Source organism: Somniosus microcephalus, chromosome 1, assembly GCF_052327205.1.
Source record: "Somniosus microcephalus isolate GS21.2 chromosome 1, FLI_Smic_1.0, whole genome shotgun sequence".
Classification (NCBI taxonomy): domain Eukaryota; kingdom Metazoa; phylum Chordata; class Chondrichthyes; order Squaliformes; family Somniosidae; genus Somniosus; species Somniosus microcephalus.
This window is the reverse complement of record NC_140987.1, coordinates 399,914,551-399,932,498: the sequence shown is the minus strand read 5'-3', so window position 1 is coordinate 399,932,498 and position 17,948 is coordinate 399,914,551. Positions and strand designations below refer to the sequence as shown.

At 54.9% G+C, this 17,948-nt stretch overlaps 1 protein-coding gene across 3 annotated transcripts; it reads right to left on the bottom strand.

Annotated features, from left to right (window-relative positions):
* Positions 1–1,922: 1,922 nt before the first annotated feature.
* Positions 1,923–14,228, bottom strand: rhogd (ras homolog gene family, member Gd). Of its 3 annotated transcripts, none has more exons than XM_085997975.1 (2): positions 14,038–14,228; positions 1,923–5,055 (listed from the first exon to the last, which is right to left on the bottom strand). In XM_085997975.1, exon 2 carries the CDS (start codon positions 5,020–5,022, stop codon positions 4,447–4,449), a length of 576 nt encoding a protein of 191 aa, XP_085854101.1. In that variant the 5' UTR covers positions 5,023–5,055; positions 14,038–14,228; the 3' UTR covers positions 1,923–4,446. The 3 variants fall into 3 exon arrangements, with proteins under 3 accessions (XP_085854101.1, XP_085854110.1, XP_085854118.1); XM_085997984.1 differs by lacking the exon at positions 14,038–14,228 and adding an exon at positions 13,908–14,028; XM_085997992.1 differs by lacking the exon at positions 14,038–14,228 and adding an exon at positions 13,793–13,883.
* Between the last annotated feature and the right edge of the window lie 3,720 nt (positions 14,229–17,948).

The following is a 17,948-nucleotide window of genomic DNA, read 5'->3' as shown; positions in this document are numbered from 1 at the left end:
CTCTCTATATTCTCTCACCATCCTCCTTAATATACTTTGTTTATAGAACACAAAATCAGCAACAGGTGTCATCAGAAGTCACTTCTCTCCCTCACAGCCTCTTTGTAAATTTTACCTCAGTAAAGCTTTTTGAAATTGGTCCTAGTTTTTAAAAATCTGCAGAAAAGTTACTAGGCAAAAAATTCTAGTAAAGAAAAAAAATACCATTTGTACAGCTGACCAAATATTACAGGCACATCCTGGAAAATTCAGTATGCTGCAGTCAGCTGCACAATCCAAATTTAGCTTGGATTCACAACTCTGGATAAAAATATCAAGTCCAAGCTTTTGAGAGAGGCTGTTGACTTTCAAGTAAAATTCTTCTCAATGGATGGGGGTGGGGATGGTTGAAATCTTGGCTCGGTATTGGGGGTTCAGCTAGTCATTATTTACCCCAAGTGTGTGTGGGAGGAGGAGGTATCAGCATGGGTAATTTGCCTTACTAGGGGTTGTCTCTTGGTACTTACCCCACCCACCCACTTATCTGCATGTCACGTTCTTCTGTGGCCAGTTTCTTGGCCCAGTCCTGCTTGCGCACCATAAGCTGCATTTGTAACCAGATGCTTCAAATTATTTGCGATTAAGGTGCGAGCACTACTTGTGCTTGCTGGTCTTTTGTTGGATGTTGGTGTCTGACACTTGTTTCCTCAATTGCGCTTTCCACCAATGTGCTAGCAATGGTTTTTATGGCATTCCTGTTACTGGTTTCTGGCTGAGGTTTACTGTACTTATTGCTGTAACAGACGTTATTCATCCATTCCATTCAATTTCTTTTGGAATATTCATTTCCGATTATTTAACATTTTTGGCTAAATTGTGATCTTAGGTTTTAAACGGTAATTGAATTTTCTTGAATATATGCCAGTCATAATGAAACAACAGCACCACCTAAAGATGCAGTTCAGACAGAACATCTTGACCACACATTTTTATTAATTCTGGTATTTATTACCCATCTCTAGATTTCCCCCGAGAAGGTGGTGGTGAGCCACCTCCTTGAACCACTGCAATCCATGTGGTGAAGGTGCTCCCACATGCTGTTAGGTACTGAGTCCTGGATTATAATCACGGGTTTAGGAGGTAATGTTAAAAGTAACGAAACTCATCTACAAAAAAAAATTCACCTGAAATAAAAGTGAAAGCTTGTAAGTTTGCATAGCATAACATTTAAAACTATAATTTTTTTTAGGCATTTACTTTTGATTATTGTTCCCACTGGGTAAAAGCAATAAGGCGAACCACCCACCAGCCACATTAAAGAAAAACTTCAGAGTGAGAAGTTTTATGGGAATGGACCCCGTTTTTAGAAAATCTGATACAGGCATGGTCTGTGTTTTTTCCTTCAACTGGAAATACAAAAAGACCCATATGAAAAAGTTGGAAGATTAAAGACAACAGGTATGAATTCAATAGAAAGTAGACAGGAAAGCAACCACTCAGTTATCAAAGATACTGAAGATTAGATGATGCATCAGGATCAACCTGCAGTTTGCAGTTAAATGTCTGACTAAGATTGAAACAGTAACTGATCAATTTGTGACCACATTAGACTGAGGTTTAGTGTATAGAGCTGAAAAACATCTCAGTCAAATTACAGTTCAAGAGCAATAGCACAACATAATTGCTTTTTGCTGACCTACATTTTAAAAAGTACTAACAATCTCTACTGGCTGCTGACAACAAAATGTACAGTGACTTAATATAAAATAGCATCAAATCACAATCGTATTAAAATGTAACTAGATAAATCTTTCTAATACTTCTGTGCTTAATTAAATAAATGTTACCTATATTTTTACGCTTAAAACATCCAAAACTAGCAAGTCTGCTCTAATATGGCACACCAGTCACCCAATCAGAGTTTAGGAAGTACATAGACACACTTCAATTATAAACAAATGAGAATTTTATTTCAGCAGTACAATTTTTTGTAAATCATTTCAAAACATTGCAGTCCTAATTTAACAATTGTTTATTCTAAAAACACAACTCAGGTTTCTAGTGCATAGTTTTAGCATTGCCCACCATGGTTGCAGCACAGTGAAAAGCATGATAATGACAAGACAAAACACAAGAGATGTTTCATATTCCTCAGTCTTACTCTTAAAAACCTGTAGCATTTTCCTCTACACCTGCTTCACAGCCACCACGGTACCAATTACAACAATTGCAATGGCCACTTATTGGTTCCCAAATGTAAGAGACATTGTGGTATGCAGAACTGGGCCATACTGAAACAGGAACACAATGTAACCTAGGCCCTTCTATTAAATACAAATTAACAAGTGTCCTCAATAGTAGGATGTGGCACAAGTGAGTTTTGGTTTTAAGTATGAAAAAAAAAAGTTTCAAAGATAACCTTGTGTATTTACAAAAAGTTAGATTTTGAATTGCATTAGGAGCAAACAACTCTTTAGGGCTTTATATTGGTTAAATACTGTGTGATACTGTTCATCTGATCCCTTTCCCCACTCCCCTATCGTGTTACCTCGTTTACCATGCATATCTCCCCCGCAAAACCAGACAGCTAACTTGTTCTGAGATGTCAACCAACTGTCGGTAACCGGCCCAGGTTAGCGCGGTAACCACACTTGCCCTTTCTGCTCAGTGCACCCTGACTCAGTGGTGCCAACAGGCTACCAACATCAGCTCAGTTTTTTTTTGTTAGAGGGCCTAACTGAACACAGCTGAGACACAAACTTTTCCCTTCAGAACAGTTCAATGAGAGTCACAATCTCATCATAGCAACACAAAGGCAGAGGACCGAGTGTCATTGTTTCACAAAAACTACTGGATTGAGATGTTGTAGATTTAAGTATGCATTTATTTGACAATGGTTGTTCTTGGGAAGGTTTTACAGTATAGGCCTGTGTATAAATGTTTTTATTGATGTTTGAGTTGGGATTGGATGCTCTGGACAAAATAGAGTTAGGAAGAACGTCAACACATTATTAGGAGTGGGTAGGGGCCATGGCAATATAAGCAAGATCTGGGTTTATTTTGAATTGTCCTGTCAAAGAACACTTGATAGGGTTGTGCACCAGATCTGTCACTTCTGCCATGGAGATATTATCTTTACCAAACAGACTGTTATTTGATATAAATGTGTGATGTAATGCAAACAATTCAGACCTTGATGCAAGACAATCCATACAGGCTATCTGCTGTACATTGGCAAATGTCAGTAATTTTCTCTCATTTTCCCTTTTATCCCATGTCAGTACCATCTGCAATTTACTTCTACACCTGCAAGTGAGTCTGAACCTGACACACTTAGCCAAGTTGACGCCTGAATTCGTACCTTGTCAGACCTTGCAGTTGTGCAATGTAAAAATGATGACTGGTATACAACAGATGGAAAAATTTGATAACGGAGCATCTGTCCAAACACATGCAATTCATTTTTAGTGATTGGAGCTGTACTCTAAACAAAATTGGTCACCAAGTGAACAAAATACCTGACTTATACAAAAACCAGGATTGCAGCAAAACCCAGTGAACTTTACCCTAATGTACCAATGTATATGGGGCTATTGAGGCCAGCTTCATAATTTTTTAAAAAACACGAAGATTTCATAAATAGGCTGCAAAACAAAAGAGCCATTTGACAGTGATTTCCACTTGGCCCATTTTAAATTTGTCAAGAAATTTATAGATGAACACTGCTGCTTTTTTTGTTGTCTACTGTGCAATATATCTATTTTGCCAAAACGATCTTTTGACATAGTCCCAACACAGGGCACTAGCAAGGGTTGTGTTTCACTATTTAATATAATGGCGTAAACTGTAACAGGTATTAGTTCAGGATTTCACATTGAAATCAATGGTTGTGCCAATTTATGTTCTCAGATAGTGCCAATGTGTGAAATCTGCACTGCCTTCTGTTAACCAACAATTAAACAGCTGTTAAAGCAAATATTAACAATCTGAAACCTGAGCATTGGAGAAAAAGCAGTGGCCATTCATGAAACAAAAACACTGATCAAAACATGTAAATGTTTATGTTAATAGCAAAGCAGCCAAATCACGGTCTCCAAAATCACCAAAAAGCCAATTGTGAATAAAGCATTTAAGAATGCAACAGATCAAGAAGATTCTTAAAGAAAAGGGGACCTTAAGTGGCTCCTAAAAGACAAACTTTCAGTCCAGCTCAGGAACAACAGGGCATTTAATTGCAAGCTAGAGAGTCCAGTGCCATTACATCAGATTAAATCTCACTGAGGGTCTGCGTTTCTGTAAAAACACCCAGCAAATAAAGCAGCATTTCAACAATTTCCAGTTTCAGTCATACACTTATTTTGTGCAAGATCCTTGCATTACACCACAATGCAATCCGAAGCGCAGCTGATCCATGGCTTCAAAGTATGCTTCCAATCTACGTGCAACTGAGATGTTCACATCCTCGGGCTACAAGAGTACACAATTTTTGCTTTTCTTTTTCCTATGAGGGTAGAGGACTGCTCTCACTGCCTCCACAAACACTTCTCGGATCCCGTCCTGATTGAGTGCTGAACATTCCAGGTACTTAACCGCTCTGATCTGTTTGGCTAAGGTCACTCCCTGGTGCATGGTTGTCGGGGAAAGGCTTTGCTCCTTCAGCTTTTTTATGGTTTCAGAATCATTCCTTAAATCCTTCTTCGTACCAACCAAAAGTATGGGAACATTTGGACAGTGGTGCAAAACCTCTGGTTGCCATTTATGACGGACATTGGCATAGGAGGAAGGGCTAGCAACAGAAAAACAGATGATGAAAACATTACTCTGTGGGTATGATAGAGTGCGGAGACGGTCGTACTCTTCTTGCCCGGCAGTATCCCAAAGGTTCAGACTTACAGTTCGTCCATCCACAGTCATCTGTGCACTGTAGTTGTCAAATACAGTGGGGACATATTCTCCAGGAAAAGCATTTGTTGTGTAACTAATGAGAAGGCAGGTCTTCCCAACTGCACCATCTCCCACAACCACGCATTTTATAGTCTGCATTATTCATATGGCACGAAGGTCAAGCTTCACACACTGTCAACACAAAAAATTAACCTACATTAAAACAAACATTTCACAGTATCAAGCAGTCACCTCATTACAACCTATAACCATCAGAGTTTCTGGCTCCTATCCAAGCATTAAAGTGGCACCCTGATCTGCTGTAAAGCAATTAGGTAGAGTCAAAGCTGCAGGTAGTTGAGCCAGCAAGCGTATGCAACCATTTTGTAACATTAGAATGTTGGAACATTTCCACAGAATCAATGACAGAAAGTTTAAACCTATAGCTATCAAAAGCAAAACCAATGACCCATTAGGACAGCACCAGAGGCTCTCCTTGCTTGTTCCAATGTTTAAGATGTGTTGAATTCCATACTGCTATTTGAAGAGGAGCAGGAAATTCTTCCATATCCTGCCTAGCATTCCTCCCTTAATTATCACCACCAAAAAGATTGGTCATCTCATATTGTTCTGAAGATCTTGCTGTTTGCAAAATGGCTGCCACATTTGCCCAAATAAGTCACTGCAAAGAAATTCAATGCATATGAAATCAGAAATGTTTGAGACTCATGGCAAGGTACTAAATAAATGCAAGACTTCCAAAGCATTGGCGAGTCCTTTCCTTCAGAAGTTGAAATTACAAAGTTCGCTGGTGCAGTCCTGATAGGTTGCTTTTACCTTTGATATTGTAAAATATGAGAATTCTCATCTCCACTGAATTCAAGCGGATATAACTTTTTTGCGCTGGAAGTATGGTGATTAGCCTTTCTCCACCACTTAATCTTAGCCCCAATGGAACTTGCACAGCTGTTACCCTCTTGCTTCAAATATCTGGTGAAATACAATGCTGGGGCATTGCTATGTCCAATTACTACCAGGACTGTTTTTCAAATCTCTCTTCTAAACAGATAATGGTAGAATGAAACTACCAAGGCTCATCAATAACTGAAAAAATGTAATACAGGAAACTTTAGTTTATCCGGAGGTTAACTGTCCGGAATGCTCAATCCACCGGCAAAATTCAGGAGTCGGTTCAGTAAGTTTTTTTTCTTTTCGTTGCTTTTTTTTCCACTAGTCAGGCTCTGCAAGGTCTAGCTAAAGCTGCTTAGCTACAGAGATGCTTGCAAGCTACGGTCGACTGTTTAGAAGCTGTTGCTAAGCAACAGGGTTTGTTGCTAGATACAGAGCTCAAAAGCTTCCGTATGTTTTAACATTAGCGCTGGTTTGTCCGGCAGTTTTGATGGGACGGCAACAGCTCGGTCCCATCGGTGCCGGATATCACAAAGTTTCCTGAACTGCTCTATTGATTGGTGTAAACATCGGCAGTGGATGGAATACAAAAAAAACCAGCTGCAACTACAATTAAAAGGATAACCACACAATTAAGGCAAGGGCAACATTCACTGCCTCCTCCCCTTTCTCACCACACTCCAGCCACTGCCCCCTTTCCTCCACCCATCTACACCCAACCCTCACCCACCCACACCCAACCCTCACCCACCCATCCTATCCCAACATTCCCCTACCCCCATCTCTTCTCTAACCTCACCCCCCACCTCCTCATTCTCCTACCCCTCAAGCCCCTTTCTTCAGCTCCTCCACCTCATCCATCTCCCCTCCTCCACTTCCCCCTTGCTTCTCCCACGTCACCTCAACCCCTCCCTCCCCACCTCTTCATTCTCCCACCCCACTTTTTCCTCCACTCTATTCTCCCACTCGCTCCATCCTCCTCCGATCCCTCCTCCATCATTCTATGCCACACCACCCATTCTGCCCCTCCCTACCCCAAATCCCTTATCCCCATCCCCCCTCCCAACACAGCCTTCTCCATCACTCCCGACCCACCCTTTGCCTCCCCCCCCCCCGACCCACCCTTTGCCCCCCCGACCCACCCTTTGCCTCCCCAAACCACCCTTTGCCTCCCCAAACCACCCTTCACGACTCGCCTCCCCCCCTTCACGACTCCCCTCCACCGACCCACCCTTCTCACCTCCCCCCTCCCCACCCTGCTCACCTCCCCCCCCCTTCCCACCCTTCTCCCCTCCCCCCCCACCCTTCTCCCCTCCCCCCCCTTCCCACCCTTCTCCCCTCCCACCCCACCTTCTCCCCTCCCCCCCCTTCTCCCTCCCCATCAACCCTCTCCCCTCCCCACCCTTCTCCCTTCCCCACCCTTCTCCCCTCCCCCACTTCTCCCCATCCCTCCCGATCAACCCTCTCCCTTCCCTCCCCACCCTTATCCCTTCCCCACCCTTCTCCCCTCGCCTCTCCCCAACTCCTAAGCCTTCTTCCCTCCCCCCGGCCCACCCTTCTCCCCTCCCTCGACTCGCCCTTTCCCTCCCTACCCTTCACCCCCACCTCTCCCCTCGCTTCTCACTCCCTTCTTCCCTACCCCCTGACCCCCCCCTTCTCCCCCCCTCCTGACCCCCCCTCTCCCCTCCCTCCTGACCCCCCCTCTCCCCCCACCCCTCCCCCACCCCACCCTAGTCCCACCCCTCCCTCCTCCCCCGCCCCACCCCTCCCTCCTCCCCGCCCCTCCCTCCTCCCCCGCCCCTCCCTCCTCCCCCGCCCCTCGTCCCGCCCCTCCCTCCTCCCCCGCCCCTCGTCCCGCCCCTCCCCCCTCCCCCGCCCCACCCTCGTCCCACCCCTCCCTCCTCCCCCGCCCCACCCTCGTCCCACCCCTCCCTCCTCCCCCGTCCCACCCCTCCCTCCTCCCCCGTCCCACCCCTCCCTCCTCCCCCGCCCCACCCTCGTCCCACCCCTCCTCCCCCGCCCCACCCTTGTCCCACCCCTCCCTCCTCCCACCCTCGTCCCACCACTCCCTCCTCCCCCGCCCCACCCTCGTCCCACCCCTCCCTCCTTCCCCGCCCCACCCCTCCCTCCTCCCCCACCCCACCCTCGTCCCACCCCTCCCTCCTCCCCCGCCCCACCCCTCCCTCCTCCCCCGCCCCACCCTCGTCCCACCCCTCCCTCCTCCCCCGCCCCACCCTCGTCCCACCCCTCCCTCCTCCCCCGCCCCACCCTCGTCCCACCCCTCCCTCCTCCCCCGCCCCACCCTCGTCCCACCCCTCCCTCCTCCCCCGCCCCACCCTCGTCCCACCCCTCCCTCCGCCCCACCCTCGTCCCACCCCTCCCTCCTCCCCCGCCCCACCCTCGTCCCACCCCTGCCTCCTCCCCCGCCCCACCCTCGTCCCACCCCTCCCTCCTCCCCCGCCCCACCCCTCCCTCCTCCCCCGCCCCACCCTCGTCCCACCCCTCCCTCCTCCCCCGCCCCACCCTCCTCCCCCGCCCCACCCTCGTCCCACCCCTCCCTCCTCCCCACCCTCGTCCCACCCCTCCCTCCTCCCCCGCCCCACCCTCGTCCCACCCCTCCCTCCTCCCCCGCCCCACACTCGTCCCACCCCTCCCTCCTCCCCCGCCCCACCCTCGTCCCACCCCTGCCTCCTCCCCCGACCCACCCTCGTCCCACCCCTGCCTCCTCCCCCGCCCCACCCTCGTCCCACCCCTGCCTCCTCCCCCGCCCCACCCTCGTCCCACCCCTCCCCCACCCTTGTCCCTCCCCCCCTTGTCCCCCACCCTTGTCCCTCCCCCCCCTTGTCCCTCCCCCCCTTGTCCCCCACCCTTGTCCCACACCCCCCCTTCTCCCCCACCCGTCCCCCCCCCTTGTCCCACCACCCCCCTTCTCCCCCACCCTTGTCCCACCCCCCCCTTCTCCCCCACCCTTGTCCCACCCCCCCCTTCTCCCCCACCCTTGTCCCACCCCCCCCTTCTCCCCCACCCTTGTCCCACCCCCCCCTTCTCCCCCACCCTTGTCCCACCCCCCCTTCTCCCCCACCCTTGTCCCACCCCCCCCCTTCTCCCCCACCCTTGTCCCACCCCCCCCTTCTCCCCCACCCTTGTCCCACCCCCCCCTTCTCCCCCACCCTTGTCCCACCCCCCCCTTCTCCCCCACCCTTGTCCCACCCCCCCTTCTCCCCCACCCTTGTCCCACCCCCCCTTCTCCCCCACCCTTGTCCCACCCCCCCATCTCCCCCACCCTTGTCCCACCACCCCCCTTCTCCCCCACCCTTGTCCCACCCCCCCCTTCTCCCCCACCCTTGTCCCACCCCCCCCTTCTCCCCCACCCTTGTCCCACCCCCCCTTCTCCCCCACCCTTGTCCCAGCCTTGTCCCACCCCCCCTTCTCCCCCACCCTTGTCCCACTCCTCCCTTCTCCCACTCCCTTGTCACACCCCTCCCTTCCCCCCCACCCCTCCCTTCTCCCCCACCCTTGTCCCAGCCCCCTTCTCCCCCACCCTTGTCCCACCCCCCTTCTCCCCCACCCCCCTTCTCCCCCACCCTTGTCCCACACCCCCCTTCTCCCCCACCCTTGTACCACCCTTCCCTTCCCCCCCACCCTTGTCCCACCCCTCCCTTCCCCCACACCCCCCTTCTCCCCCACCCTTGTCCCACCCTTCCCTTCTCCCCCACCCTTGTCCCACCCTTCCCTTCTCCCCCACCCTTGTCCCACCCTTCCCTTCTCCCCCACCCTTGTCCCACCCCTCCCTTCCCCCCCACCCTTCCCCCCCACCCTTCCCCCACCCCTCCCTTCCCCCCCACCCTTGTCCCACCCCTCCCTTCCCCCCCACCCTTGTCCCACCCCTCCCTTCCCCCCCACCCTTGTCCCACCCCTCCCTTCCCCCCCACCCTTGTCCCACCCCTCCCTTCCCCCCCACCCTTGTCCCACCCCTCCCTTCCCCCCCCACCCTTGTCCCACCCCCCTTCCCCCCCCCACCCTTGTCCCACCCCCCTTCCCCCCCACCCTTGTCCCACCCACCCTTGTCCCACCCCTCCCTTCCCCCCCCACCCTTGTCCCACCCCTCCCTTCCCCCCCCACCCTTGTCCCACCCCTCCCTTCCCCCCCCACCCTTGTCCCACCCCTCCCTTCCCCCCCACCCTTGTCCCACCCCTCCCTTCCCCCCCCACCCTTGTCCCACCCCTCCCTTCCCCCCCACCCTCGTCCCACCCCTCCCTTCCCCCCCCACCCTTGTCCCACCCCTCCCTTCCCCCCCCACCCTTGTCCCACCCCTCCCTTCCCCCCCACCCTTGTCCCACCCCTCCCTTCCCCCCCCACCCTTGTCCCACCCCTCCCTTCCCCCCCCACCCTTGTCCCACCCCTCCCTTCCCCCCCCACCCTTGTCCCACCCCTCCCTTCCCCCCCACCCTTGTCCCACCCCTCCCTTCCCCCCCCACCCTTGTCCCACCCCTCCCTTCCCCCCCCCACCCACCCTTGTCCCACCCCTCCCTTCCCCCCCACCCCTCCCTTTGTCCCACCCCTCCCTTGGTCCCACCCCTCCCTTTGTCCCTCCCTTTGTCCCACCCCCCCCTTGGTCCCACCCCCCCTTCTCCCCCACCCTCGTCCCACCCCCCCTTCTCCCCCACCCTCGTCCCACCCCCCCCTTCTCCCCCACCCTTGTCCCACCCCCCCTTCTCCCCCACCCACCCTTGTCCCACCCCTCCCTTCCCCCCCCACCCACCCTTGTCCCACCCCTCCCTTCCCCCCCACCCCTCCCTTTGTCCCTCCCTTTGTCCCACCCCTCCCTTGGTCCCACCCCCCCCTTGGTCCCACCCCCCCTTCTCCCCCACCCTCGTCCCACCCCCCCTTCTCCCCCACCCTCGTCCCACCCCCCCCTTCTCCCCCACCCTCGTCCCACCCCCCCCTTCTCCCCCACCCTCGTCCCACCCCCCCCTTCTCCCCCACCCTCGTCCCACCCCCCCTTCTCCCCCACCCTTGTCCCACCCCCCCCTTCTCCCCCACCCTTGTCCCACCCCCCCCTTCTCCCCCACCCTTGTCCCACCCCCCCCTTCTCCCCCACCCTTGTCCCACCCCCCCCTTCTCCCCCACCCTTGTCCCACCCCCCCCTTGTCCCACCCCCCCCTTCTCCCCCACCCTTGTCCCAACCCCCCCTTCTCCCCCACCCTTGTCCCAACCCCCCCTTCTCCCCCACCCTTGTCCCACCCCCCCTTCTCCCCCACCCTTGTCCCAACCCCCCCTTCTCCCCCACCCTTGTCCCAACCCCCCCTTCTCCCCCACCCTTGTCCCACCCCCTCCTTCTCCCCCACCCCCCCTTCTCCCACCCCACCCCTCCTTCTCCCCCACCCTCTTCTCCCCCACCCTTGTCCCACCCCCCCTTCTCCCCCACCCTTGTCCCACCCCCCCTTCTCCCCCACCCTTGTCCCACCCCCCCCTTCTCCCCCACCCCCCCTTCTCCCACCCCACCCTTCTCCCCCACCCCGCCCTTCTCCCCCACCCTTGTCCCACCCCTCCCTTCTCCCCCCTTCCCTTCTCCCCCACCCCTCCCTTCTCCCACCCGTCCCTTGTCCCCCCTTCCCCCACCCCTCCCTTGTCCCCCCTCCCCCCACCCCTCCCTTGTCCCACCATCTCCCCCGTCCCCCCTCCCCTCCCTTGTCCCACCCCCTCCCCCGTCCCCCCTCCCTTGTCCCACCCCCTCCCCCGTCCCCCCTCCCCTCCCTTGTCCCACCCCCTCCCCCGTCCCCCCTCCCCTCCCTTGTCCCACCCCCTCCCCCGTCCCCCCACCCCTCCCTTGTCCCACCCCCTCCCCCCTCCCCTCCCTTGTCCCACCCCCTCCCCCCTCCCCTCCCTTGTCCCACCCCCTCCCTTCTCCCCCCACCCCTCCCTTGTCCCACCCCCTCCCTTCTCCCCCCACCCCTCCCTTGTCCCACCCCCTCCCTTCTCCCCCCACCCCTCCCTTGTCCCACCCCCTCCCTTCTCCCCCCACCCCTCCCTTGTCCCACCTCCTCCCTTCTCCCCCCACCCCTCCCTTGTCCCACCCCCTCCCTTGTCCCACCCCCTCCCTTGTCCCCCCACCCCTCCCTTGTCCCACCCCCTCCCTTCTCCCCCCACCCCTCCCTTGTCCCACCCCCTCCCTTCTCCCCCCACCCCTCCCTTGTCCCACCCCCTCCCTTCTCCCCCCACCCCTCCCTTGTCCCACCCCCTCCCTTCTCCCCCCACCCCCTCCCTTGTCCCACCCCCTCCCTTGTCCCACCCCCACCCCTCCCTTGTCCCACCCCCTCCCCTCCCTTGTCCCACCCCCTCCCCTCCCTTGTCCCACCCCCTCCCCTCCCTTGTCCCACCCCCTCCCCTCCCTTGTCCCACCCCCTCCCTTGTCCCACCCCCTCCCTTGTCCCACCCCCTCCCTTGTCCCACCCCTCCCTTGTCCCACCCCCTCCCTTGTCCCCCCACCCCTCCCTTGTCCCACCCCCTCCCTTGTCCCACCCCCTCCCTTGTCCCACCCCCTCCCTTGTCCCACCCCCTCCCTTGTCCCACCCCTCCCTTGTCCCACCCCCTCCCTTGTCCCCCCACCCCTCCCTTGTCCCACCCCCTCCCTTGTCCCACCCCCTCCCTTCTCCCACCCCCACCCCTCCCTTGTCCCACCCCCTCCCTTGTCCCCCCACCCCTCCCTTGTCCCACCCCCTCCCTTGTCCCACCCCCACCCCTCCCTTGTCCCACCCCCTCCCTTGTCCCACCCCCACACCTCCCTTGTCCCACCCCCTCCCTTCTCCCACCCCCACCCCTCCCTTGTCCCACCCCCTCCCTTCTCCCACCCCCACCCCTCCCTTGTCCCACCCCCTCCCTTCTCCCACCCCCACCCCTCCCTTGTCCCACCCCCTCCCTTCTCCCACCCCCACCCCTCCCTTGTCCCACCCCCTCCCTTCTCCCACCCCCACCCCTCCCTTGTCCCACCCCCTCCCTTCTCCCACCCCCACCCCTCCCTTGTCCCACCCCCTCCCTTCTCCCACCCCCACCCCTCCCTTGTCCCACCCCCTCCCTTCTCCCACCCCCACCCCTCCCTTGTCCCACCCCCTCCCTTCTCCCACCCCCACCCCTCCCTTGTCCCACCCCCTCCCTTCTCCCACCCCCACCCCTCCCTTGTCCCACCCCCTCCCTTCTCCCACCCCCACCCCTCCCTTGTCCCACCCCCTCCCTTCTCCCACCCCCACCCCTCCCTTGTCCCACCCCCTCCCTTCTCCCACCCCCACCCCTCCCTTGTCCCACCCCCTCCCTTCTCCCACCCCCACCCCTCCCTTGTCCCACCCCCTCCCTTCTCCCACCCCCACCCCTCCCTTGTCCCACCCCCTCCCTTCTCCCACCCCCACCCCTCCCTTGTCCCACCCCCTCCCTTCTCCCACCCCCACCCCTCCCTTGTCCCACCCCCTCCCTTCTCCCCCCACCCCCTCCCTTCTCCCCCCACCCCTCCCTTGTCCCACCCCCTCCCTTCTCCCCCCACCCCTCCCTTGTCCCACCCCCTCCCTTGTCCCACCCCCTCCCTCCACCCCCCTTCTCCCTTGTCCCACCCCCTCCCTTCTCCCCCCACCCCTCCCTTGTCCCACCCCCTCCCTTCTCCCCCCACCCCTCCCTTGTCCCACCCCCTCCCTTCTCCCCCCACCCCTCCCTTGTCCCACCCCCTCCCTTGTCCCACCCCCTCCCTTCTCCCTTGTCCCACCCCCTCCCTTCTCCCTTGTCCCACCCCCTCCCTTCTCCCTTGTCCCACCCCCTCCCTTCTCCCTTGTCCCACCCCCTCCCTTCTCCCTTGTCCCACCCCCTCCCCCCCCCACCCCCCCCCCACCCCCCCCCCCTTCTCCCACCCACTCCCTCGTCCCACCCCTCCCCCCCACCCTTGTCCCACCCCTCCCTTCTCCCCCACCCTTGTCCCACCCCTCCCTTCTCCCCCACCCTTGTCCCACCCCTCCCTTCTCCCCCACCCTTGTCCTACCACAGCTCGCCTCCTCCTACTCCACCTCTGACCATCCTTCTTTTCTTTCACTGGAAACTTTCTTTCGACTTCTCCCTCCCTGTCCCGTTCCCGGAACCGACGCGCTCTCACTGACTTCGCTCCATTTGTGGGTCAGACACGATCCAGGAAACGAACTTCAGCAAGTGAAAGAGCGCAGATCGCCGGCCAGCTGCGCCCTCCCCACTCCAAGGCCTGGGCAGGAGCCGAGCCCAACGTCCACTTACCTCAAACTGTCCGGAACAAGCCTCATCCGGGGCCCGCGCGCCCTGCCCACTGGGGAATGTAGTGCGGCCCACGCAAGTGGTGCGCTTGCGCAATAAAGCAGCCGTTGTGACCGGTTCTGGGAGTTGAGCAGACAAAGTCGGCGCAGGCGCACAGACATCTTGCCGGAGTTGCATGGTGGTGGGAGGTGTGTTCCTGCTGGCCACAGAGAGCGGCCTGAAAATTCAAGTTGGTCGTCCGAAAATTAGAAACTCATTCGATCTGTTCACAACAACAATATTTATTGCCGAAGGCACTTCACAGAGGCGTAATCAGACAGACATGAATGTTGAGCCAAAGGAGTTATTGAGAAGCAACCAAATGCTTGGCCAGAGGTGATTTTAAGAAGGACCTTAAAGGAGGCAACAATAACAACTTGTATTTATATAGCGCCTTTAACATAGTAAAACGTCCCTAGGTGCTTCACAGGAGCATTAGCAAACAAAATTTGACACCAAGCCACATAAGGGGATATTAGCTTGTTCAAAGAGGTAGTTTTTAATGAGTGTCTTAAAGGAGGAAAGAGAGGTAGAGAGGCGGAGAGGTTTAGGGAGGGAATTCCAGAGCTTTGGGTCTTGGCAGCTAAAGGCACAGCCACCAATGGTGGAGCGAAGATCATCGGGAATGCGCAACAGGCCAGAATTGGAGGAGCGCAGAGATCTCAGTGGGTTGTAGGGCTGGAGGAGGTTACAGAAATAGGGAGGGGTGAGGCCATGGAGGGATTTGAAAACAAGAATGAGGCTTTGGTGGACCGTGAGCCAATGTAGATCAACGAGCACAGGGGTGATGGGCGAACGGGACTTGGTGCGAGTTAGGATATGGGCAGCAGAGTTTTAAATGAGCTCAAGTTTACGGAGGGTGCAAAGTGGGAGGCTGGCCAGGAGAGAACTGGAATAGTTGAGTCTAGAGATAACAAAGGAATGGATGAGGGTTTCAGCAGCAGATGAGCTGAGGCAGGGGCAGAGATGGGCAATGTTACAGAGGAATTATAGGAGTGAATTGGAGTGTGTCTCCTAGATGGTTGAAGGCACAGTTGTCAATGGTGGTGCGGAAATGCGCAAAAAGTCAAAGCCGGAGGAACAGAGAAGCCTGGGAGGAGGGCGTTGAAGAGCTGGAGGTGATTACAGAGATAGGAAGTGTTGAATCCGTGATTCTTAAAGTATGATATTTTCCAATAACTACACGGAGGCTGTAACTTAATCAACAGGTGTTTACTGGAGTAGGGTAGTCTCAAGACTGACAGTACAGAGGCATGCTCAAGGCTTATATACAGGTGTGGTCACTGCTGGTACTACAGTATACAGGAGCTGTAAAAGTAGTTCTCTCTTAAAGGTACATACACTACAATTCCTCCCCTTTTAGATTAGCAGTACCCATAATATTCAAATAACAATTAACACTTTAACATGCACATTAAACAGAAATAGTCCATTTATAGATTCAGTCTTTGGGGCGGCTTCCTGATCCTTTCTGGATAGCGCCTTTCCTGAGGTTCTTGTTCTTGGTGCGGAGGCGATTCTGGCCCCCTTTCGTCGGTTAGTTCATCAGTTTCCACTGCTACTGTTTCTGAGGTAGATGCTACCAGTATGTCGGGTTCATCCCCAGGTACGCGAGACATGGGGTTGACTCGTTCCTGTGACGCTAAGATCTGGTTGACGTAGCGTCTCACAATGTTCTCCCCGACATCCACTGTGTACATTAATGGCCCCTGCCGTTTGCATATCGTTCCGGGTTGCCATTTCTCTGTTCGGTAGTCACGGGCCAAGACTGGTTGTCCTACATTGAAGCTCCTTGTCGGCTTCTCATTGATGTGCTGGAATTGTTTATCCTCAACATTTCTTCGCACATTTGGTCTGAGCAAATCCAGACGAGATCTCAACCTTCGGTTAAAGAACATCATGGCCGGGGTCTGGTTGGTAACTGCATGTGTCGCATTTCTGTAGGCTAACAGGAAATTGTCCACCTTATGCTGTGGTGGAATTTCATCATCGCACATGGCCTTGATCGCCTTTTTAAAGGTTTGTACGAACCTCTCAGCCAATCCATTTGTGGCTGGATGATACGGGGCGGATGTGTAATGCCTTACCCCATTCCTTCTCATAAATTTCCGAAACTCTTCGGACACAAACTGTGGTCCATTATCAGAGCAAATCTGCTCTGGCAAGCCGTTCCTGGCAAATATGGTCCGTAGGACTGCAATCGTTTTCTCTATAGTGGTTGAGGACATTTTTATCACCTCAGGCCATTTCGAGTGCGCATCCACTGCTATTAAGAACATTGAGTCCATGAATGGATCAGCAAAATCAATATGCACCCATTGCCATGGAGAGGACGGCCACTCCCATGGGTGTAGAGGGGTATGTGGTGGTGCGTTTTGGACCTTCTGGCATCCTGAGCAGCTCTTGGTTAGGTCCTCGATTTGTTGATCAATCCCCGGCCACCACACATAAGCCCTAGCAAGGCTTTTCATTTTCACCCCTCCCAGCTGACCTTCGTGAAGCTCATTGAGCACTCTCTCCCTTAACTTGGGTGGAATTACCACTCGGGATCCACACATCACTGTCCCCTGGCATACTGACAGCTGTTCTCTTCTGGATGAGAATGCTGGCAACAGTGAGTCGCCATGTGTTGGCCATCCCCTCACCGTCAAATCATATACCCGAGACAGTGTCGGATCATTGCGGGTCTCCTTCTCTATATCCGCGTTAGTTACTGGCAATCGTTCAATTATTGACGAATAAAATATCTCGATAGGGTCCACTGCTGGTGCTTCCTCCACAGTAGGCAGTGGCAAGCATGATAGCCCATCAGCGTTTCCATGCTGTTTCGTGCCTTTATATTCTATTTCATATTGGTTCGCCCCTAGAAAAAGGGACCATCTTTGTAACCGTTGTGCAGTCATCACCGGAACGCCCTTCTTTGGATTAAAGATGGAGACAAGTGGTTGGTGGTCAGTCAGCAAGGTGAACTTCTGCCCATGCAGATAGTGGTTGAATTTTTTTACTCCCCATACTAGGTTGAGGGCCTCCCTGTCGATCTGGGCGTAGTTGCGCTCGGCTGAGGTTAGTGACCGAGACGCAAAGGCTACTGGCCTCTCCAACCCGTCTGGGAATTTGTGCGACAGCACCGCTCCAATACCATAGGGTGATGCATCACATGCCAACCGAATTGGTAGTGCTGGGTTGAAATGGGCCAACACCTCTTTTGATGTGATCAATTCTTTGCACTTCTGGAAAGCTCGTTTACATTCGTCATTCCACTTCCATAGTACCCCCGTTTGCAGTAGGGTGTTCAGTGGGTGTAATACTGTAGACACGTTTGGTAAGAACTTATGGTAGTAGTTCACCAGCCCGAGGAACGACCTCAGTTGTGACACATTTTCCGGTGCTGGAGCCTTGACTACTGCCTCAATCTTTTCAGGGGACTTATGTAACCCCTCTTCATCAATAACGTGGCCACAATACACGATCTGCTTCTGGAAAAACTCGCACTTGTGGCGATTAGCTCGTAGCCCATATTCCTTTAATCTAGTGAGCACCTTCTCCAGGTTGGCGAGGTGATCACTGTCATTTTCGCCCGTGACCAGGATGTCGTTCAAATAACACTGGGTCCCTGGAATCCCTTGCAGGACTTGATCCATTGCCCTTTGCCAAATAGCCGGAGCCAATGCTACCCCGAACACCAGCCGGTTGTATTGGTAGAGACCTTTATGAGTGTTGATCATGAGGTATTGTTTCGAGGCTTCTTCTACCTCCATTTGCAAGTACGCCTGGGCCAGATCAATTTTGGTGAAGCGTTTACCTCCAGATAGCGAGGCGAAAATATCCTCAATCCGTGGAAGCGGATATTGTACCGTGTGAAGGACTGGGTTCAC

What these genes read in the sequence shown, in the direction of transcription:
- rhogd (XM_085997975.1), bottom strand. Translation starts at nt 5,022, where the DNA reads ATGCAGACTATAAAATGCGTGGTTGTGGGAGATGGTGCAGTTGGGAAG.